The sequence below is a fragment of the Phascolarctos cinereus genome, unplaced genomic scaffold (genome assembly GCF_003287225.1).
Source record: "Phascolarctos cinereus isolate Bilbo 61053 unplaced genomic scaffold, phaCin_HiC Scaffold_5;HRSCAF=322, whole genome shotgun sequence".
Classification (NCBI taxonomy): domain Eukaryota; kingdom Metazoa; phylum Chordata; class Mammalia; order Diprotodontia; family Phascolarctidae; genus Phascolarctos; species Phascolarctos cinereus.
In genome coordinates this window covers 117,086,342-117,108,348 of record NW_027555958.1, presented here as the reverse complement: position 1 = coordinate 117,108,348, position 22,007 = coordinate 117,086,342, and the positions used below count along the sequence as shown (strand labels likewise).

Sequence of the window (22,007 nt, the reverse complement as noted above, 5' to 3'; positions counted from 1 at the left end):
AGAAAAGGTGATGACCTACATTGGTAGAGACAGGCTCTTCACTGTGCAGTTCACTGTTCTAGTAATAGTATAAGTTCAATTTCTATTCTCATCTTTATGATATAGAGAAAGCCTGTGAGGCATGGTGGATAGAGCATTAGCATTAGAGTTAGAAAGCCTGGGTTCAAGCATCCCCTGACACCTACTGGTTGCGTGACCTTAGTCTAAGTCACAACCTCTCAGTGCCCCCAGGCAACACTCTAAGTCTATAAATTATAGAACAGTTGCTGAATTGCGCTGGTAGAGAGAAATTCCTCATTAGAAGCTTCCTTCCTAGGCCAGTGAAATTGAGGTCCATCCCTGACTCCCAAAGAAATAATATATATGTGTGAAATAATATGTAATAATACACATATACATTTATATATTATATATCCTATTATTGATAATAATGATATATATTATTGTGCTATGTAGAATAATATAAGAATATGATATATTATAAAATACATTATACCATTATTATAATGTGATAAAATATATTATAACATGATATGTTATATACATAGTAATATATATTATATGCAACATATTATTACAGCATATGTAACATACATACATATATGTACATATATGTGTATACATTATACATTTTAATGTTTAATACAAATATATATATATATATAATAGATGGCTATGTATAATTTAATATGTGTGTATATGCATGTATGTATGTGTGTACATATGTGTGTGTGTATGGACTAGGTACTAGACTGCATATCTGTCAAAGACCTAGCCTAAGTTTTGAGAAGCTTGTCCCCAGGTTGGTGAATTTTTTGGCAACATCAGCTCAAAGAGACCATTTATTTCATCATGGGAGGGACTGTAATCTTTGTTGGGGAATGTTGGGGAAAACAGTCACACTAATGAAATGACAGATCTTTAAAGTAAAGGAGAACTAATGTATATGAGCATTGTCCCTTATTGTGAATATCACATCACTTACCAGCTTGCCAATGCATTTTCCCTTTAGAATACTTTTTCTGTCCTTGAGATGGTATTGTTTTCTTTTTCTCTCTTAAACAACAACAATAACGGCACAGAATTATGGATGGAATGACAGAAGCTTGTATAAAAGGCGGCATCGAAGCCTGCTTTGCCTCGGTATCCTGTGTCTGCACCCTACTTGGAGCACTAGACGAACTTAGCCAGGGCAAAGGTTTGAGTGAGGAGCAGGTGCAGCTCCTTCTCCGGCGCATTGATGAGTTGAAAGATGGGGGTGAATCGAGCCGTGAATCCATGGAGATCAATGAAGCTGACTTTCGGTGGCAAAGGCGAGTCCTGTCCTCAGAACACACCCCATGGGAATCAGGAAATGAGAAGAGCCCTGACATTAGCATTAGTGTTACCACGGATACAGGTCAGACCACTTTGGAGGGTGAAATGGGGCAGACCACGCCTGAGGAGAACCCCGAAAACCAAAAGAGTTGTTTAAAGTCGCCAGCCGTACAAGAGAGTAAGGAAATTCTAAGGAAAGAGCGAGAATCAGACGCGATAGACCAACCAGATGTTGTTCAGAGAAGCCACACTGTTGTTTACCCTGACATAACTAATTTCCTGTCCGTTGATTGCAGGACGAGGTCATACGGATCCAGATATAGTGAGAGTAATTTCAGTGTAGATGATCAAGACCTTTCTAGGACTGAATTTGATTCCTGTGATCAGTACTCCATGGCAGCAGAAAAAGACTCTGGGAGGTCTGATGTCTCAGACATTGGGTCTGATAATTGTTCTCTAGCTGATGAAGAGCAGACCCCGAGGGATTGCCTGGGCCACAGATCTTTGAGGACAGCTGCCCTCTCCTTAAAACTGCTGAAGAGCCAGGAGGCGGAGCAGCACAGTGCCAGGTTATTCTTGCAAAGCCTGGAGAACCTCCTTCCTCGGCTCCTTGCCCTCCCCACTGTGGAAGAAGTGGACTCTGCACTCCAGAACTTCTCCTCAACCTTCTGTTCAGGTTTGCAAATGATTCTACCACTATACAGTCAAAAGTAATGTTCAGGGCACCTGGCTCTAGAGAGCAATTACAACTAAATATACAATTTGAAGTACGCAAGCACACTCTATTTCTTTTGTTGTTGTTGTTGTTTTCTTTGTTTGTTTTTTGGTTTTAGGCAATTGAGGTTAAGTGACTTGCCCAGGGTCACAAAGCTAGTAAGTGTCAAGTGTTTGGTCTGAGGCCACATTTGAACTCAGGTCCTCCTGACTTCAGGGCCAGCACTCTATCCACTGCGCCACCTAGCTTCCCTGCGAGCACACTCTGGTAATTCTCTGGGATTCTTCCATTTCTTTTAGAGAAAGGAATCACAGGATCATAAATTCCAACATAGAATGGTTACGTTGGAAGCCATCTAATCCCTCATTATATATAAGGAAACTGAAGTTCAGAAAGGTTAAGTAATTTGTCCAGCTAGATAAGTATCATAATCAAGATTCAAACCCAGGTCTCTGGACTCCAAATAAAACATTCTAACCACTCTGCCACCAGGTTGTTGTAAAGGGTTCCACTGAGTTCAGTAGAGTTCTAGAAGGGCAGGTAGGTGGTGCAGTGGATAGAACACCAGGTTTAGCGTCTTCAGAGCAGGAAGATCTGAGTTCAAATCTAGCCTTAGAAACTGACTATCTGTGTAACCCAGGGCAAGTCACTTAACCCTGTTTGCCTCAATTTCCTCATCTGTCCAATGAGCTAGAGAAGGAAATGGCAAACTACTCTAGAATCTTTGCCGAGAAAACCCCAAATGGGGTCACAAAGAGTCAGACATGACTGAAAGGGCTGAGCAACAACAAAGAATTCTAGAGTGGTAGGTGTTAGGTAGAGATCTATTCCTAAAATAGAATTCTATAATCAGTGTTTCATAACATATGGGGACCTTTTTACAATGTTGACCTATGGGTCCAATCCATGGGTCAGCTATAAAACTGAAATCCAGTTATATTCAAGGACTTACTCATTTCAGTAACTAAATTCCCTTGAATGGACTCCAAGGCAGGCCTACCTTATGATAAATTCTGCTCTCTAGTGAACTGAGTTTTCATTGTCTTGTAGTGATGTTATAATTAATTACTCAAGTGTCTTTCTGTATGCCAGATATTGGCTAGGAGATGTATCTGTTCTCCCCCTAAGTCCAAACTTCATAGGCTAAAAAAATTTGATACTCCAAATTTTGACCAAAACAACAGATGACAACTCTTCCTTAAAAATAAAAACAGAAGAGGGTTTAAGGAATCTCTACTCTCACTAGAGAGAGGCAGCATGATGCATTGGATAGCATTTTCTAACTGATACCAGGAAGACTTAGATTCAAATCCTCCCTCCTGACTTTAACTAATTGTGTGACCATGGACAAGTACCTTAACCATTCAGCACAGTACAGTGGAGAGGGAGCCAGATTTGCAGTCAGAGGACCTGGGTTCAAATCCTGGCTCTTCCATTTATTACTTTTGTGCTCTGTGAGAAGTTACTTCACCTCTCTTTCCCTCAGTTTGTTGTTGTTCAGTTGTTTCAGTGGTATGTGACTCTTCACGATCCCATTTTTCTTGGCAAGGGTACTGAAGTGGCTTGCCATTTCCTTCTCCAACTCATTTTACAGATGAGAAAACTGAGGCAAACAGGGTTAAGTGAGTTGCCCAGGGTAATACAGCTGATAAATGTCTGAGTCAGAATTTAAACTCAGTTCTTCCTGACTCCAGGCCCAGCACTCTATCTACTGAGCCACCTAGATGCCCATTGCCTCAGTTTACTTAGCTGTGAAATAAAGGAGTTGAAATATCCCTTCCAACTCTGAATCTATGACCCTATGATCATACTAAGTTTTAGATGGGTTGTGACCTGTGTTGGTTGAGAGAATCCCTGCATCAAAATCACAGATCTGATATATATTGACTCTGGCTACATTCCCACTAGAGATCATGGGAGTCAGGGAGCACCAAATATGACAGAATGTTGAGGAGATCAAGGAGAACGGCAATAAAACTCTTTAAAGGAAAAATCAAACGATCATCCATCTCTTCAATAAAATCCTGGCATACACATTCTGGGACTAATATATGCAATCCTGATCACCATACTTCAAGGAGGATTTAATGGACTTGGAGAAGGTCCAGAGGGGAGCTGCTAGAATGATAGATGAGGGATGCATATAGGAGGACAAACTAAAAACATTAGGATTCTGCTGTCTTAGAATAGTATAAGCTGAGATCTGAGATCAAAATGTAGAAAAACATAACAGAGATCAGTAAGGTTAAAGACGATGTGGAATAGTGGTTAGGGAGCCTGCCTTGGAGTCCAGAAGGCCAACGTTTCAGTTCTACCACTGACACATGCTGGCTGCATGATGTGGGGCAAATCATTTAACATCTAAGTGCCCAGGCGGCTGGCTAAAAACTCCAAGTTGCGAAGCAAATGCTGATCTGTATAGGAAGAGGGCATTTCCTCACTGGGAATTCCCTATATCAAGAAACATTACTGACGTGTTTATCAAGTCCCCAAATACTAAGACAAAGAGATATCTTTTAAAACTTATCAACACAGTTTTAAGCACAATAAACGGATCTTCCTGACTGGCTCTTTCCTGATAAACATTTAGAGCTCATTTCCTCAAGAGTTAATTTAGTGTGGGGGGGGAGTAGATTTTAAAAGGATTTAGATAAATTTGTTAAATGAGAGAGCTATAATTGAACACTAAAGAAAGATGGAACTCTCTCTAACATACAACTAAATATGATCTGGCAATTACAGCTGTTTCTTTGTATAGGAATGATATGTAGGGTCTGTGAGGCTCTAGACCTATTATAGAACCTTGAGGCCCCACTGTTTTTCTTCTACTAGCAAACTTCAAGACTTGGTTTGTTGGTACTACTGAGAGTGGTCTCTCATTAGTACCCCTTCTCCTATTTCCACCACCCCAACTTCACCTTTAGGACAGTACATCTTTAAGAGAGAGGTCTTCTTTCTATCTTGACATACTTCCTAGAAAAGGAATATACTGCTTCTTTTTAGGATAAAAAAGCCTTTAACTATATGTTCACATAGTTCTCCTTAAAGGCTCATTTTCCATTATCATATTATTTCAATATTGGCCTTGTTATTTTCATCACATGTTTCTTAAACACATGCATGTTCTTGCACCTATAGAATCTCTGCAAAGAAATGTTGGTAAGACCCAAATAATCCCTTAGCAAGCTACTGCTCTCCCACACAAATCTATCACAAGCTCGTAGGACCTTTTGAGTATGAATCCATTCTTTCACAGTTCTTAGAGTTCATATAGTTTTAAATTGAGTCATTTCTTCCTCTTTTGTGGTGACCTGTGATATCACTCTCCAACTGCAGAGGGTGGGTTGGGTTTTTCATTTCCATGAAAAGTCTTACTCTATCAGCCACTTAGTATCTTATCCTTCTAAGTGTACATAATTTGCACAGTTGGTTTATCACTAAACAAATTCAAATATTCCTGATTGAACTTGGCTGAATCCCTAATTCAATCAAGGAATCAGATTTCCATTAGCAAAGTGATCTTAAATTCCAGCTATATGCTTTAGTCCATGTTCAGTCGTGTCCAACTCTTCATGACCCCATGTACCACACTGTCCATGAGGTTTTCTTGGCAAAGGTGGTAGAGTGGTTTGCCATTTCCTTCTCCAGTGGATTAAGACAAACAGAGGTTAAGTGACTTGCTCCAAGGATCACACAGGTAGTAAGTGTCTAAGACTGGCTTTGAACTCAAGTCTTCCCAACTCCAGACCTGGCACTCTATCCACTGAGCCACCTACCTACTTCATTTTAGTCCTTGTACCCTCTGCTATATCTGTTTTATGGTTTGGTAGGTCATTTACAACCAAGTGAAAGTAATGGTGCATCTCAGCAAATATAGAAACTCAGTTATAAAAGATGAGTAAATGAGTGAATGAATTAATGAAGTGGTCATTCCGTCATCCAGAAACCAGTTATACTTCTGTCTAACTCAACTATCTAGAACACAACCATAAACTTGAAAGGAAGGATAAAAGGCAGCTAAACTATCTATCACATAGTTCACTAGCTTTCATTCTCCTTTCTCAAGGCTTTTTTTCAGTCTACTCTTGTATTCATACAATACTAATATGTTTGGTTATTTGATTTCTCAGTTGACAAAAAATTAGAGGCAGTAAAGTCAAAGGGAATGGTCCTTCCAGAGGTAGACGCTTGGCACAAGTAAGAAGGAACATTTGGCATCCTGACATGAAGCAAGGAAACAAAAACCAACTGTAAGAACGATAAAAGCACAGCAGCCTAGAGCCATTTAGTGTTGGGTAGGGATCTTCAACATTTTTTTAAATAGGAATGACTTGTCACTTCCCTGAAGTCTTGAAGTCCTGAGATGGTTAGACATATTGCTAAGTGTCATCTTTGAATAAGAAAACTGGGAAGAGGCTGGTCACCTATGGGTAGAAAGCTATAGTCAGCTATTTGAAATGTCTGGAAATATTTATAATAGTGGCCCCAAGTCACTAAAAATATGTTAAATTACTTTTTGGTTTGCTCTGTTTAAGAAGTCAAGGAATATAAAGATTGCCCTCAAAAGCAGATAAAATGTAGGCTTTCCCATTTCTCAAAGGGATGTCTAGGAGATATGCTATTATTGCAGTTCTCCTTTTTAATGATGCTGGGTCAATGAAGTATTAATTTACTAGCAGTCTCATCTTTGTTTCCTAAGAAACTGAATCTATTTGGAGAGGACATCGGAGGCCTTTTGATCCGTGACCTTCTCTATAACACCCCCAACCAGTGTTTAGTCTCTGCTTGAACAAGGGGAACCCACTACTTCCCATTGTTTGTTTTGGGTCAACTCTAGTTCTTAGGATATTATTCCTTACACCAGGTCAAAGTCTCCATGTCTGCAGTTCTCACCCACTGCTACTAGTTCTAGCCTGGGAGGCTAAGCAGAACAAGTCTAGTATGTCTTTCATATGAGAGTTCTTCATAAGAATAATAAAAGTCCAATCTAATTAATATTTATTAAGTGTTTGCTATGGGCCAGGCACTCTGCTAAGCACTGGGGATACAATTAATAAAAAGAAAAATATTCCCTACCCTCAAGGAGCTTCCTATCTAATGGGGCAGGGAGAGATAACACACACAAAAAAAAAAAGGAAAGAAAGAGGGGAGGCAAGAGACACCAAGGTACCTAGTACAGGGGCATCTTGTTGTGTGGAGTTGAAAAAACCAGTCAGGGAAACAGATACTGAATACAGTGAACCTAAAAGTCCAGTTTCTGCCCTGTATAAAAGAAGGCATTGGAAGGAATTTGGTGCTGTACCCTTTAGCCTTCCAATCAGAGGGGAGAAAAGGCTGAGGGAGCTAGTGTCAGTCAAGGCTTGAGTGAACAGCCTGGTAGTAGAGGTAATGAGTTTAACCTGGGAGGCGTATCTGGTTCCCTGGAGTTGAAAAAACCAGGCAGAGTGGAAAGGATCATAGAAAGTCAGCTATCGTAGAGTTAGGAAATATAATCTGAACATTATGATTTGGAAAAATGATGAGCCAAAGTCTGCCCCTATATATATGGTTTGCTTTTCAAATTAATTCAACACATTTTCATTGGCCATCTGCAATGGGCACCAAAAGAGCTAAGTGGGTACTGTTTGGGGATTTTGAGATGGGGTTGAGATGAAATTGTATGTGCAGATTGATCAACTCTTAAAACTTGGTAGCATGCAGAAAAACTGCCAGGATTTCAGAGTCGTACCTGCCAAGAAGTCTGTTTGACTCAATATACTTTGCATACCATAAAATGTTATACATAATTATAAATTGAAATAAAGAATCCTAGAGTTGCAGGCTTATAAAAAGCACTAAAGTTGGGTGTGAACTAACTGCCAGGTTGTCAATTCCTATGTCCTTCAGTGCTTAAGTCCTTTTTCTTAACCGTTGTTGATAATTATTTCCAAAGTATAGAGTTATTTGGGGGTCCTATTCTCAATAAGCTAATTTATATCTGTCAGTCCTGTGGTTAGCCCTGAATGACACCATTGATACGTGCATTCCACAGTCTTTGATGTTGAAAGGGCCTGGAGGTATCTAATTGAGCAGCTCTCAAACTATTTGGTCTCAGGACCCCTTTATACTCTTCGTAATTGTTGACCCAAAAGATCTTTTTGTTTATATGGGTTATATGTAGTGATAGTCACTACATTAGAAATTAAAACTGATAATAAAATATTTATTAGTTCATTTTAAAAGACCAATAACAAACCTATTTCATGTTGACATATATAATTTTTATGAAAATGCACATATTTTCCAAAGCAAAAAATTTAGTGAGAAGAGTGTCATTGTTTTATATATTTTTGCTGGATTCTCATATCTGCTCCTGCCTTTAATCTGTAGTGATATGTTTGAGTTGAAGAATATGGAAAAAAAACCCAGCTTCATGCAAATATGTAGTCAGAAAAGGGAAAAGTATTTGTATAGGCAAATAACATCTTATTCTGAAAATAGTTTTTATCTTAAGAGTCTTCTGAAAGGGTATCATGGACCCCCATTCCCTCAACCGGGAGTCTTCTGACCACACTTTGAGAAATGCTAATCTATTTCAACCCCTTTATTTTATAGACTTAGGATCTTTAAAGGTCAAGTGACTTACTCAGTGTTACACAGAATGTTAATAGTCTTTGTGAAAGTAGAAACCAGATCTTCTGATTGTTGATCCAAACTTCTTTCCCATATAGCTTGATCAGAAAATGAATATGATGTTACACAGATTTTTTTTTTCAGAATAGTGGTTTACCTTAGACCACATGAGTGTTCCTTACTGTTTACATGGCCCTCTTTTCCTCTCTGAAGTCAAAGACATACAGACATTTACTGTTATACATATGATGACCCTATTTTCCAAACCTAAAATTAGGGCACATGATCTGACAAAGAACATTCCTTTTGGAAACTCTTGCTAAATGTACATTTCTTTTTCTTGAAGTCAGAAATGCTCCAGATTTCTCAGGACAAATAGATGCCATAAATATAACCTTTTCTCAGACAGGTACTTTGCATCTAAAAATAATATCAGAACAAGGGGTTAAATGCCTTATCAGAATCCTAAATGCTAGATATTTCTGTTCTTCTGAAAGCTATTAAAATGAAAAGGTGCCAGTAACAGGTTGCATTAATAGCTACTTGGCAAATAGGGATCACAGTGACAATATTTAAAGAATGTTAGCCTTTAAAGCCTGAAGAATCAATTCTCTTCTTGCTAAAGCGGGGTTGGGGGAGAAGAAAGGGAGAAAGAAAGCACTTGTTCTAAATACGGCCCCCACCATATTTCAAAAGAAGAACCCAGACTTTGAAATCATTGTATAAACCGTGTTATACACAGTTGCCAAAGTGATCTCTCTAAAGCCCAGGTCTAGCAAGGTCACTCTATTGCTCAGTAAACTCCAGGGACTCCCTATTACCTCTTGGATGAAATACAGACTTCTTTGTTTGGCATTTGAGCCATTCACCACCTGGCCTCTTCCTATCTTTCCAGCATTCGTATACATTACTCCTCTTTATACACTGTGTGGTTTAGCCAGGGTGCTCTTCTTGCAATTCCTCACACATGATGCCACATTTCCCATCTCTGCACCTTTGCACTGGCTGTGCACTGTTACCTAGAATGTACTCCCTCCTCACCTCTTTCTCTTAGAATCCCCAGTTTCTTTCCACACAACTCAATTGCCACCTTCTATATGGAGCCTTTTCTGGTCCTCTAAGCTGCTAGTGCTTCCTTCAACTCCCAGTTGCCTATATTTATTGTGTAATATACTTTATATGCATATGTTATCTTTCCAGACAGAAGGTAAGCTCCTTTAAATAGAAACTGTCATCTTTATCTTTGAAATCGTAGTGCCTAGCACAATGTCTGGTACACTGTATATAATGTGTATAGATCCACAGACAGAATTTGACTTAGGCTTTCTTCCCGTAGTTTGGTGATTTTAAAATTATGACTTTATAATCCAATCCAGTGAAGCGAGCATTTGTTGAGTACCTGTTATGTGCAGGGTACTGTGCTAGGTGCTAGAAATAGAAAGGCAGAATGAAAAACAATGCCTGCCTTCAAGTAGGTTATATTCTACTTGGAGAAAACTTCAGGGTTCCATAAAGCATCTCCAGAGGCACTAGAAGGACAATATGGTTATAGTGGATCTCTGGATTTGAGTAGATTATCACCACTAGGCTTCCTCCTAGCAGCATATCAAGGTTCTGGGGTTCTAGGGCATAGAAAAAAAAATGCAGAAAGATTCAACATCCTCACAAGGGTAAAAGGCTGCTAACGTGAGGAGAACTCTCAGAGAAATTGTGAGGCTAGGGAGGGGAAAAACCTTCCTAAGGAATGGGATCAGCCTATGAAGGAGGAGTCTTAGAAGGCCTTGAGGGCTTTGGTGCTTTGTCTGGATCACTGATCTCATGCATGTGGGCTTCCTCAGCCCAATTCTTATCCATGCCTTTCTGGAAATCTTCTCTAGGAGATTTGTGCTATGCACCATAGATGTGTTATCATGAAAGTCTTGCTCCAATGCTTCATCACAGCATGGAAGTAACCTGGCTTTTTGAAGGATGTGATAGTCCCAACAATATAGTGTCTACTGCCTGGGACTCTGCCTAGCTAAATACAGACAGGCCAGTTGACTACCAGATTTTATTTTATTTTTTGCTCCAGATATGGGATTTTATCAGAGTGGGGCTTTCCCAGTGTTGAAACTCCCCCCCACTAATGCCCATCAGCAATTGTTCTGCAACTTACAGTCTTGGAAGGCTTCCTGGGACACTGAGAGGTTAGGGGATTTGTCCATTCCATCACATAGAATGTGTGAGAGGAATGGTTTGATCCCCTGTCTTCCTGACTCCAAGACCTGGGCCTCTTGGCTACCAGATAATGAATTGGGAGTGGGGAGGGGACAGGGACTGTAGCAATCTGTAAAGCAGATATAAAATGACCCTTAGGTTTGTGAAATCACCTGCAGTGTGAGTACTGCAAAAGGGGTCACAGAGAGCTTAGACCATTTACTGACATCTACTATTCTTCCCATTAGTAATTTTGAAACAATTGTGCATATAGTCACTGTGGATGTGTAATCCCTGGGAGTTTATGTTTTAATAAGATATGATACATATAATACATGTATCATGTGAACATATGAATCATTTTAGATGTTAATTTTATAGGGTTTTTTTAATCTTTATGTTTTGTTTTATTTGTTTTTTGTTTTTTGTTTGTTTTTTGGTTAGGCAATGGAGTCAAGTGACTTGCCCAGGGTCACACAGCTAGTAAGTGTCTGAGACCAGATTTGAACTCAGGTCCTCCTGACTCCAAGGCTGGAGCTCTATCCGCTGCGCCACCTAGCTGCCCCTATGTTTTATTTTAAATTTAATTTTTTTAAATGATATTTATACAGACCAATGGAAAGGACCTTTCCCCTACGCTACTTGACCTGAGATCAAATTTGTGATTTCTTTGGCCTTCTTCTCTTACCAATGCAGATCAGCATCCGCTCTGCAATTTAGAAGCTTAAAGAGTTTCTGTGACCCTTGAAGGTTAAGTGACTTGCCCAGGGTCATAAAACCAGTTTATATCAAAGGCAGAACTTCAGCCTAACTCATCCTAATGCCAAATGTTCTCTACCCACTACATTAGACTCGCTTTTGGAAACCTTTTGTTTTAAGGTGGCATGACACTCATAAAACATCTGTTCCAAAATTAGAACATGAAAATTGACATGTTTACTTGTCAAGATAGAGTAGGTGAAAGTAGGTTGGTTAACGCCACATTGTCAGAGGACCTTGAAAACCAAATGAAGATTGCAGTGTGGCTATTGAGTGTTTTTACTAGACAGCAGAGAATGGCCCCAAGAAGAGGATTGTTGCAGTCAAGATATCTGACAAAAAGTTTGCACCTGTGACCATACTAACGAAAACAGGGGAAGCATAGAAGAAAAGTAGGATGGCAAAGGCATGTGATTGTGAAATTATTTTTATTTTATGGACCTGATTCAAGTTTAGCAGGCCCTGTTTAAGAAATCCTAAAATTTATAGAGTGATTTTACACAGGAGAGAAAGAAACAGATGATGATGGATAGGAAATTGATAGCACAACATGCATTTGTGTGTTTTTCCAATTTCTGATGTGTAGGTGTCAGTGGAAAGCCCTTAATTAAAAAAAATCCATCCCATATGTCATTAAAACCATAATTAGATGCTAGGTCTTATGTAAAGAAATCTGTTGCCAAGCAAAATGCTTTATTGTTAAATGCAGGGAATAAGATAACAAATCATTGAGAGAACTCATCTTGTTGTTATAGCTCCTGACAATGAAGCATGATATATTGATTGGACCAGAGATTGGATGCCAGGGGGCAGAAGTGGGGGTGGGTGAGTGTAGATGAAAGAAAGAATCAGAATGAAGGAGAAGGGGAAAGGCAAACAAACAAGTAGGTACTCAAAGAAGGGAAAAGTCAGTTACCAAGATTTTATAGGCTTTAAGTCCGACTGTCGTGTCCTTCCAATTTTGATAACTTGCCAGTAGATAGCACTTAGCAAGCACAGATATGAGACTAGTCTATTCTATTGCCTAGAGACTTCTTATGGCATATATTTTCAACAAAAGCACATTTTTCACATAATTATAAGAAAGTATGGGATTTATTCTGAGATAAATCTGGGAAATCAAGCAGATTGCCATTTTCCCTGAGGCAAAATATTCCTTATACCTGGTTTTGTTCCATTCTTGTGAGCTGGCTGAGTTTCATAACTTGAAACATTAATCAAGCTGTCCTATGTAAAAATGTACGTAACCGATCAACAGGCTGCTTATAACCAGTTTGACCACTTGTCACTACTGATGAACAATAATGCCTTCTAGTGGTTTCTCTCTCTCTCTCTCTCTCTCTCTCTCTCTCTCTCTCTCTCTCTCTCTCTCTCTCTCTCTCTCTCTCTCTCTCTCTCTCTCTCTCTGCTTATGACATTGAGCTTCAGGGTCATTTATGCCCTTTAAGTTTTACATGAGTCCCAGTAAATACATTAGTTGCCCTCTTACTTTTCATGAGCTGAGCATCTGCCCAGTCTTTCAAAACACACTCAAATAATTTTTTGCTCTTCCATTTTTTGTTAGTGTCTAATAGCTAAGTCAATTATAGGTTTTTTCCTGTGTCTTATGTCACAAATAATGTACTATAGGGTAGTAATTGCACCATCAAAATTCTCTTCCAAGTTGTTAAACAGAAATAGGCATTCCTGTACTTTGTGTGGCCCAGAGAATTGCAAAAATCCCACCCAGCTTAAAAGCTTTAGACAGTCTCACTGATCCATGTGTGTTGGGGTACATTGCTATTTCCTAAACTTAGACACTCCTTGAAAAATGAGTGATTTTTTAATGCTATCTTCCAACATTTTAATTTATGCATCTAGCTCACAATTCCAAGATAAAAATCCAAGAAACTTGTAGCACAGAATTTGTGAAGCCTCACAAAGCAAGACAAGCATTACTCTTTTACTTAATGGTATTTTAATGCTTTTTATCAAGTAAAAAAAAGTTGTCTCACAATTAATATGTTTGAATAGATGGAAATAGCTTTTTTCCTCTGATGCCACCAATTTTATTTGGCTTTGAACCAACTTTAAAAGCCATGTTATATTTCATGTCCTCTTCCTGCACTAGATATTAGCCATTAAGTTAGTCACCTATTAATTTGGAGTAAAAGTGGAAAATTAGGGATCAAAACCCCATCTGTAGAAGTTAAAAAAATTGTTCCAGAACTGTAATTTCATCAGTGTGGGGAACTGCCAGTGTAGAAACTCCTTCTAGCAGTGCAGATCAGCAAGTATTCTGCAACTATAAATAAAAGTTACTGAGAAATTAAGTGACTTTCTCAGGGTCACACAGCTAGGATGTGTCAGTGGCAGGACTTGAACCCAAATTTTTCTGACTCTGAGGCCAGCTATCTCCTCTGCTCGGATGCCTCTAAAACAAATAATACAAAGTTGAAAATAGATAATCTAGGTATCACCTTCTGTTCTTACAAATTAACTTGGAGATTCTGGAAAAAAAAAGATTTAAAATTACACATGAAATATGTATGCTGTTGAGAATGAGGGCCAGAATCTACTTGTTTATCTGTGTATCTGTCTATCTATTTTTCATGCCATATTCTAGGAGTATAGGTTCAGAGCCTAAAGACACTTTAGAAATTATCTAGTCAAAACCCCCAATTTTGCATATGAGAAAACTGAGGTCCAGAAAAATTAAGTGATTTGCCCAAGGTCACATAGGAAATAAGTAGTAGAGTAGTGATTCAAATCCAGATGTTTGGAGTTTAGAGCCCATGCTTCTTCCACCCAGTCATATTCCAACCACATCCATGTCAGCCCAAACATTTGTGTGATATCAAAACAATAAGGCAAAATGGTGAACATGACACCAGACTGAGTGACAGGGAAACGGAGGGGAATAAGTACTTAAGTGTCTACATGTGCCAGGCTCATAGTGCCTGCTAAGAGCCTTACAAACATCTCATTTGAACCTCAGCCCTATGCAGAAGTTGCTATAGAGACAGAGGAGACCAGGGTTTAGTTTCTGACACAACTTCTAGTTAAGTAGTGTATGGTGGTGTGTTTTATGGAATAAATGCAGTATAAGACTTGTACACATACTCATATGCCAAGAGAATTCACAGCCTGGCTCCTACATTTATCAGCCATGAGGTCATGAGGTATTCATTGGACCCCTCTGAGCCTGTTTCCTCACTTGTAAAAACAGGATAATGCTATTTGTACACACTACCACACACCACAATGCTATTTGTACACAACACCATAGAAATAAGAACTATTGCTACTGCCTTGGACGAGCAAGGAGCCCTTTATTTGGCTCAGTTAGAATGTGAGTACAGTTTGTCTGTAGCAAATTTAAATAATACTAATAGCTAATGTATATATAGCATTTTAAAGTTTGCAGAGTTCTTTGCATATATTACCTCATTTGATCCTCACAATAGTACTATGAGGTAGGTGCTATTATTATCTCCACTGTATGGATGAGGAAACTGAGTCTGCAAACATTTATGTGACCAGGCCAGGGTCGCAGAACTATTAAGTGTCTGAAGTGGAATTTGAGCTCAGATCTTCCTGAATCCGAGTCCATCACTCTATCTCTGTGCTAACTAGCTACCTCTATAAAGCACAAGCCCTGCAGAAGGAAATAACCCAAATATAATCAGATTGTTTCATTTATTATTATTATTATTATTATTATTATTATTATTGTTGTTGTTGTATTTGGGAAAAGGAATCAGAAAGGGAGGAAATAGGGTCCAAGCCAAATATCTTGGCCCCAGTTTTCATTTCCCAGTAATGTCTTAGAATGCCTGAGTTTTCCACCTCCATAGCTGGCTCATGCTTCTCTATAATGGAATCCTACCTGAATGATTTGTCTGTGGCCCCTGGAGATTCTTTCTGTCTTTCTGTTAGGTATGATTCACTCTCCTGGATTTGACAACACCAACAGCCTCAGCTTTCAAATCCTGATGAATGCAGACAGTCTCTACATGGTATCACACTACACTCTTCTGCTCAATCTGAAGCTCTCCAATGGCGATTACTACAGAAAGAAGCCAACACTCGCACCTGTCATGTTGGTGAGCACGGACACTCTACGTACGCTTAAGTGGGCGGGCACTCAGCCGTGAAGGCAACTGTTAGTCACATATAGGAAGAGGCTGTACACATGTCATGCCATGCTGCCTTGGCATTCCCATTGTCTCTTAGGGATTTGGAGGCTGGAAAGATATCCATGTTGTTAAGCTACAGACATACTCACTACGCAGCCTATCTCAGAGTCTGAAAAGCTGTGACTACTTAAAGTCAGATGGATGGATAGCCCCATAATTTCACCAAATGCTGTTATTATATACCCAGATATGTAATTGTTATTCAGTTCAAAAGCTTGTTAACTTGCATCAGACTGTGCACAGGGGACTAGCTTTGCTTACTAAGCATATATCCATGAGAGAAGGATAAATTGGGCACACAAATGCTATAGAAAACTTTTTCTTGATTCCAAAATGGTACCTAGATCAATATTTGTCCACAGGCTGAGCAAACTCACTTATTAACAGATACTAAGATACCTTTCATAGAGCACAGAGTGAGAAAGATAATTTCTTTTACCTATTAGTTGGATCCCTCTGAGATGGGTATTGCCTCCAGTAGCCTTACTAGAGGGAAAAACAAAACCGGCAGAATAAGTCCTAAACAGAAACCTATGGAACTGGTAACATATGTAGAAACTTACATGAAATCAAGAGTCTTCTTTTTCTGTTCAAATAAGACAAACATCTCCAGCGGTGTGGAGGTGAGCAGCTCTTTCATAAATGTAAGTGCTCTTGGGTATATATTTATTCTATCAGGCTATTAAGTTTTCAGATAGTAAATCCCTCCTATAAATTGTATCATGGTATAACTGGATGGCTCATATACTAAGCAATAAATACATCAAATATAAGAACCCTAGCGTTCCCCCAGGAATATGCTTATCTCGGCATTTAATATATTTCACATAGAAAAGGGCATCGTGGGGGTTATAATAACTTTGATATGACTATCTTCCCAGAACTTCTAAAGTGAATTTAGGTTTACTGACCATGGGGCAATTAAGGGGCAACTGGAAGGGGGAAGTGAAAGAGTTTGGGGCTCAACACACTGAATCTTATCATTGGCTAATATAATCTGTCTCCATAGAAAGAGTTTATGAAGCAGGTCCAAACCAGTGGGGTGCTGATGGTTTTCTCTCCAGCTTGGATTGAAGAACTCTACCATCAGGTGCTTGATAGGAACATGCTTGGTGAAGCAGGATATTGGGGAAGTCCCGAAGAACACAGCCTTCCCCTCATCACCATGCTAACTGGTCAGTGACTCATTACATTGTGGTTTGTTTGTTTTTTTAGTACTTGTTAGTGAGAGAATGCCTTCTTTCCCATAATCCATTCCAGGGATCCTACAGCTTTTCTAACAGATTTTCAAAGGACATCCACAGAATCTTAATATCATCTGATAGACATGAATGCAAGCAATTGTTGTGTGACTCAAAGTCAATAGGTATGCATGCATATGGATTTTCACCAATATTCTGATTGTCAGAATGCTGTGGGCTCCTTCAGTTAACTGTCCCTTTTCATTTCATTCCTGTTCCTGCTTCACTTAATAGTCGTACCCACTGTTCTCTATTCAGTAAGTCCTCCTTTGGCTCTTTATTGATGTAAAACCATCGATCTTATTTTAAAAGGGAGGTTAGTGTACTTTGGGCACAAATCCCAGAATCATTCCTGGAAGCTCCATGCTCTGAGATTCTTTGGTGCTCATGGGATTTTGACAGTAATGTTGAGTGATTGAATAGATAGCTGGTTTCAGTTTTGTTTCCCATATCATTTAACCTGGTGATTCTTAATTTTCTTTCCCACTGTACTTGAAATAATACTAATGGCTTATTACATAAGGAGTTTTTGTATTATAGAGGTTATTATAAATGATATTTGTATTATATAAATCACTGTATTATATATACACATGAATAGTATTTGTATTACAAAGATATTATGAATACCATGACATCTTTGCTTTAAATATACACTGTTTGGTAATTAATTTAATTATTTTAAAATCCAAGTGAGGTCATTAGAAAGATGTGTTTATCACATTGTCTCACAACTGCAGAATCAGAATCAGGCCTGGTTAACAGGTAAAAGTAGGCTCTTAGAGCTAGAAGATACATTTAAGGACATGGGGTGATCCTGCCTCTACTTGAATACTTTTAAGTTACAAAGAACTATTTAGTTCTTGAGGTAGCACAACCCATTTTTAAATACCTTTAGTTTTTAGGCTATTCTTTATATTGTTGAACAAAAATGTGCCCCTCTCTAATTTTGACTCTATAATTCTAGTTCTTCTCTGTAAACTTGGATGGAACAAGCTTTATCCTTCCATCACAAGAGAGCCCTTCAGATATTTTAAGGCACCTCTGTTTTTCTTCTCCAGTATATAGACCCTCCATTCAGCTAATCGTCCTTTGGTTTGAACACAATACTCATTAATACTTACTGACTCTGTATGGATAGGTCTCTGAGTCTGTTTCCTCACCCATAACATGAGTGGGTTGCTCTAGACAGCTTCTGAGGTCTCCTGCTCTAACTCTATGGTCCTGTGATCCTAACAATGCTAAGTTTACATTCAGGTCTGCTTATCTATTAATTTTTTATGTACTTATTATTTATTTGTGATAGGAACATCATTTCTATCCTTGTATATTAGATTTTCTGTCAATTAAAACTCTTGTTGTTTTGTTTTTTGGTTTTTTTACCCCTCGTGTGCCCATTGTAGCCATGTCCCTCCTATTCAACACTCTACAGTGTATTCGTTATCCTAAATGAAGGATTTTACATTTAATCTCTCTGGGCCTGAGTTTAATCATTGTAAAATGAGGAGGTCAGACTGGATGGCCTCTAAGTTCCCTTTCAGCTTAGTGAATTTTTGTTGGCTCCTTAGTGATCATAAACTTTTCCGCCTGCTCATTACCCATCTGTTTAATAAATACTTTTAGAATTTTGCTGAGGCTCCACATGAGGATCAACATTAGATTATCATAAAGGATTCTACAAATAACCCTTCCACATCTCAACTTTCCCCATCACAATTTTGATATAACACAGGTCAGCATAAGAAATTACTGTAGTATTCTGTATTTTTAAAATTCTTTTTCATACAGTATTCTTACTTAACATTGACCTCCATGTACCCTAAAAATACTTAACCTAAATTTTACAAAAAGGTACTGTAAATACCCCAGAAAAGAAAAAGAAATAATTCAGACTTCTCTGGTATAAAGGGAGGGCCAAAAATTTTTACACAGATTTTCCAGATGACAGGGGTGCCACACCCCTAACCCCCCTCCCCAATATGGAGGAGATAACTATAGTTGTTTTAACCCTTTCCATCCTTCCTCCCAAATCTTTTTGTCTTCTAAAACCTCTTTCATACTCCATCATTTCTCAAGGATGGCTGTCACTGGTTTAATGATTAGTACCCTGGGCTGTAATTCATCCAGCCTAGAAGGGAAAAATTCATCTAGATCATTTGTGTGCTTTCTTACTATCTTTTCACTTATCTTGCATCTCTATTTCCTATTTATCATGATAGTTCTACTCTTTTCTTTCTGGAGATTACTTTCCTTGACAGATAAGACAGACAAAATTGAACTTTTGACTGGTGTTGCCTTCTCTGTGTTGTCTATTTGCATTACACCCTCTGGCCAAAGCACAGCACCTGTTCCTTCCTGGTTCTCTTTACCTGGACCGTAATTTTAAAAATCATTATTATGTTTCTTAGCATTTTTCACAAGCATTTGCTATTTCTGACATTTAGCCTTCCTTACACAGCTCATATTTTTCTTTGGCTATGCAGACCTAAGTCCATCTCTTGCCATGTTCTTCCATCTTTTGTACATGCCCTTTTAAAATTTGAAGCTTGGTATGTATTCAATATCATATAATTAATATCAATAAAACATTGAAGCCATTGGGGTCTGGGAAAAATGTCTCTTTATTTGCCATTTATCTTCCCATCCTTCTAAATTTCAGTGCTTGTTAGGTCTTTGATCATTATCCAATCTTTAATCTTTCATGATAGCCCTCATCATGTAGTAGAAATAAGGCCTTAGAATAAGGAGAGAATTTGGATTTGAATCCTACCTCCTTCACTTTCTGTTGTGTGACCATGGACAAGTTAGGTGACTACTCTGAGCCTCAGTTGCCTCTTCTCTAAAATGGGAATAATAAATAATGCTGGTAGTACTTTTCTGATGGGATTGTTTTGAGGATAAATTGAGATAAAATTTGTAAAGTTCCATGCGAGCGTTAAGACCCTATGTGCATGTCAAGTATTATCTGCTTCCACATATCTGCATATACTACTGTAATTAAGATATAGACAAGAGGACTCTCTTTGCCATCAAATTTATGTTCTTTAAACATACACGGAAGACTTGTATGACTTACATTGACTCTGAGGGACTATTTACTAGAATGTTATTGAGTTAGCTGAGCAGAAATTGTCTAGGGAATGAACTCTATTGCAGTGAATTAGGTTTGTGTCCTAGTTGGTTTTAATTCCATCCTTGTGGAAAGATTTGAAAACAGATGTGGGACAAGTCTATGGATCCCCTTGATTGTGGAGAAACTGTCTATACTAAGTCTCTAAACTACCAGACTTCAGAGATGAAAACTGCATAACTGACTTGGACAGCATCGTGGGTTAGAGGAAAGAATGATAGATCTGGAATTAGAGGACTTGGGTTCAAGTTTTGGCTCTGCCAGTAACTACCTGCATGGCCTTTGATCAATCAGTTAATCTGTCTGGGTCCAAGTTTATCCATCTGTAAAAGGAGGAGGCTGGATTAGATGGTCTCTGAGGTCCCTTTCAGCTATGATCCTATAATTCTCGGGCTTTAAAATCCAGGAAGATCTCCATTTTAAATTTCTTACCGGACACCAGTCCTTCCCTCCTCCTGTGACTCATGTTCCTCTTTCTACACTTGACCAATCAAGGAGTCCATTGCCTAGATCCAGACAGGTGCAGTTTTTATATCAGCCTGTAAATGTGGAGCCATTGGTTAATGTAACCTGGTTAACCCAGAGATGACCAGTTGGGCAAGGAATTTAGCCCCAGTTGGATTTTTCATTTCATTTCTCCAAGTCATTTCATATAAAACATGGTAGTTGTTAGAACTTTTCTATGTGATACAGGACTAAAAATTAGTGGTCACAATTCCTGACTTCTGGCCCACATATTCTTAGCCTACCTCTCTACAAGGCATTGAAGCCAAGATTATTTCTAGTAGGTCACTAGGTATAATAGTGAGAGAAATCTACCCTTCTTTCCAGGGTAGCATCAGAAGTACAACAAACTGGGGGAGGTGGGGACATGTGTGGGGAAAGAATAGAATCTATTCCCCAAACAAATTAGGTAAATCTTTTTTTATTGAAAGAGAACACTGGTTTGGAATATGCATATCAAAAGTAGAATTAGAAAAAATAGGTCTTTTCATTTTTGAATGGAGAAACCAAATTTGAGATCCAGTAGAAAAGCCAAGGAGCCAGATCAAGTGTCAAAAATATCAAAAGCCAAGAGCACACATGTTAATGAGGTTCTGTTTTAATTATGCAGTCCGTACCTAACAGCTTTTTGGTTATACTGAGCTAACTTAGATAAAGATGAAAGCTTTTTGGTTATATGTACATTAGGATAAAGCTGGCTACAAAAATCCATGCTGCTGAGATAGGTGACACAAAACTCTTCACTCTCTCTCACCTCCTATGGCTCCATGATGCCTCTTTCATACTCCTGTATCAAGTCCTCTGACTCCATATCTTTCACTTCTGACCCCTTTTCTCAACTCCCACAGCCACCATACTTTTCCAAGCCTTTATCACCTCTCGTCTAAATTATTGCATTTGGTTTCCCTGCCTCAAGTCTCTCCTTTTTTCCCCATCCAGCTTCCACACAGTGGCCAAAATTATATTCCTGAAGCACAGGTTTGATTATGTCACTTCCTTGTTTAAAAATCTTCAATGGCTCCCTCTTACCTCTTTATCATTGAAAGTCTTTCACAGTCTGTTCCAATCTATTTTTTCAAGCTGATTCTATCTTACTCTCCTTCATGTGTTTGGTGTTTCGATCAAACTAGACTCTTTTCACGTGACAGTCCATGTTCTATCTCCATGTCTTTGTCAGGCCCAGAATACACTCCCTCCTCCCTTTTGTCTCCTAGAAGCCCTAACTTACTTCAGAACTTAGCTTGAGTCATCTCCTACAAGAAACCTTTCATGATTCCTAATTACTCATCTTCCCCACCCTCCAATATTAATTTGTATCTGCTTTTTATGTCTTTTGTATTTGTTATTTGAATATG

At 38.6% G+C, this 22,007-nt stretch overlaps 1 protein-coding gene across 1 annotated transcript in view; it reads left to right on the top strand.

Moving 5' to 3' along the window:
• ARFGEF3 (ARFGEF family member 3) overlaps nucleotides 1-22,007 on the top strand; it is a 204,201-nt gene that overhangs the window by 128,783 nt on the left and 53,411 nt on the right. Inside the window, exons 12-14 of the mRNA XM_020973740.2 lie at nucleotides 1,083-1,993; nucleotides 15,518-15,684; nucleotides 16,787-16,952. Coding sequence (XP_020829399.1) covers nucleotides 1,083-1,993; nucleotides 15,518-15,684; nucleotides 16,787-16,952 — 1,244 coding nt within the window. The remainder of the gene's footprint in view (nucleotides 1-1,082; nucleotides 1,994-15,517; nucleotides 15,685-16,786; nucleotides 16,953-22,007) is intronic.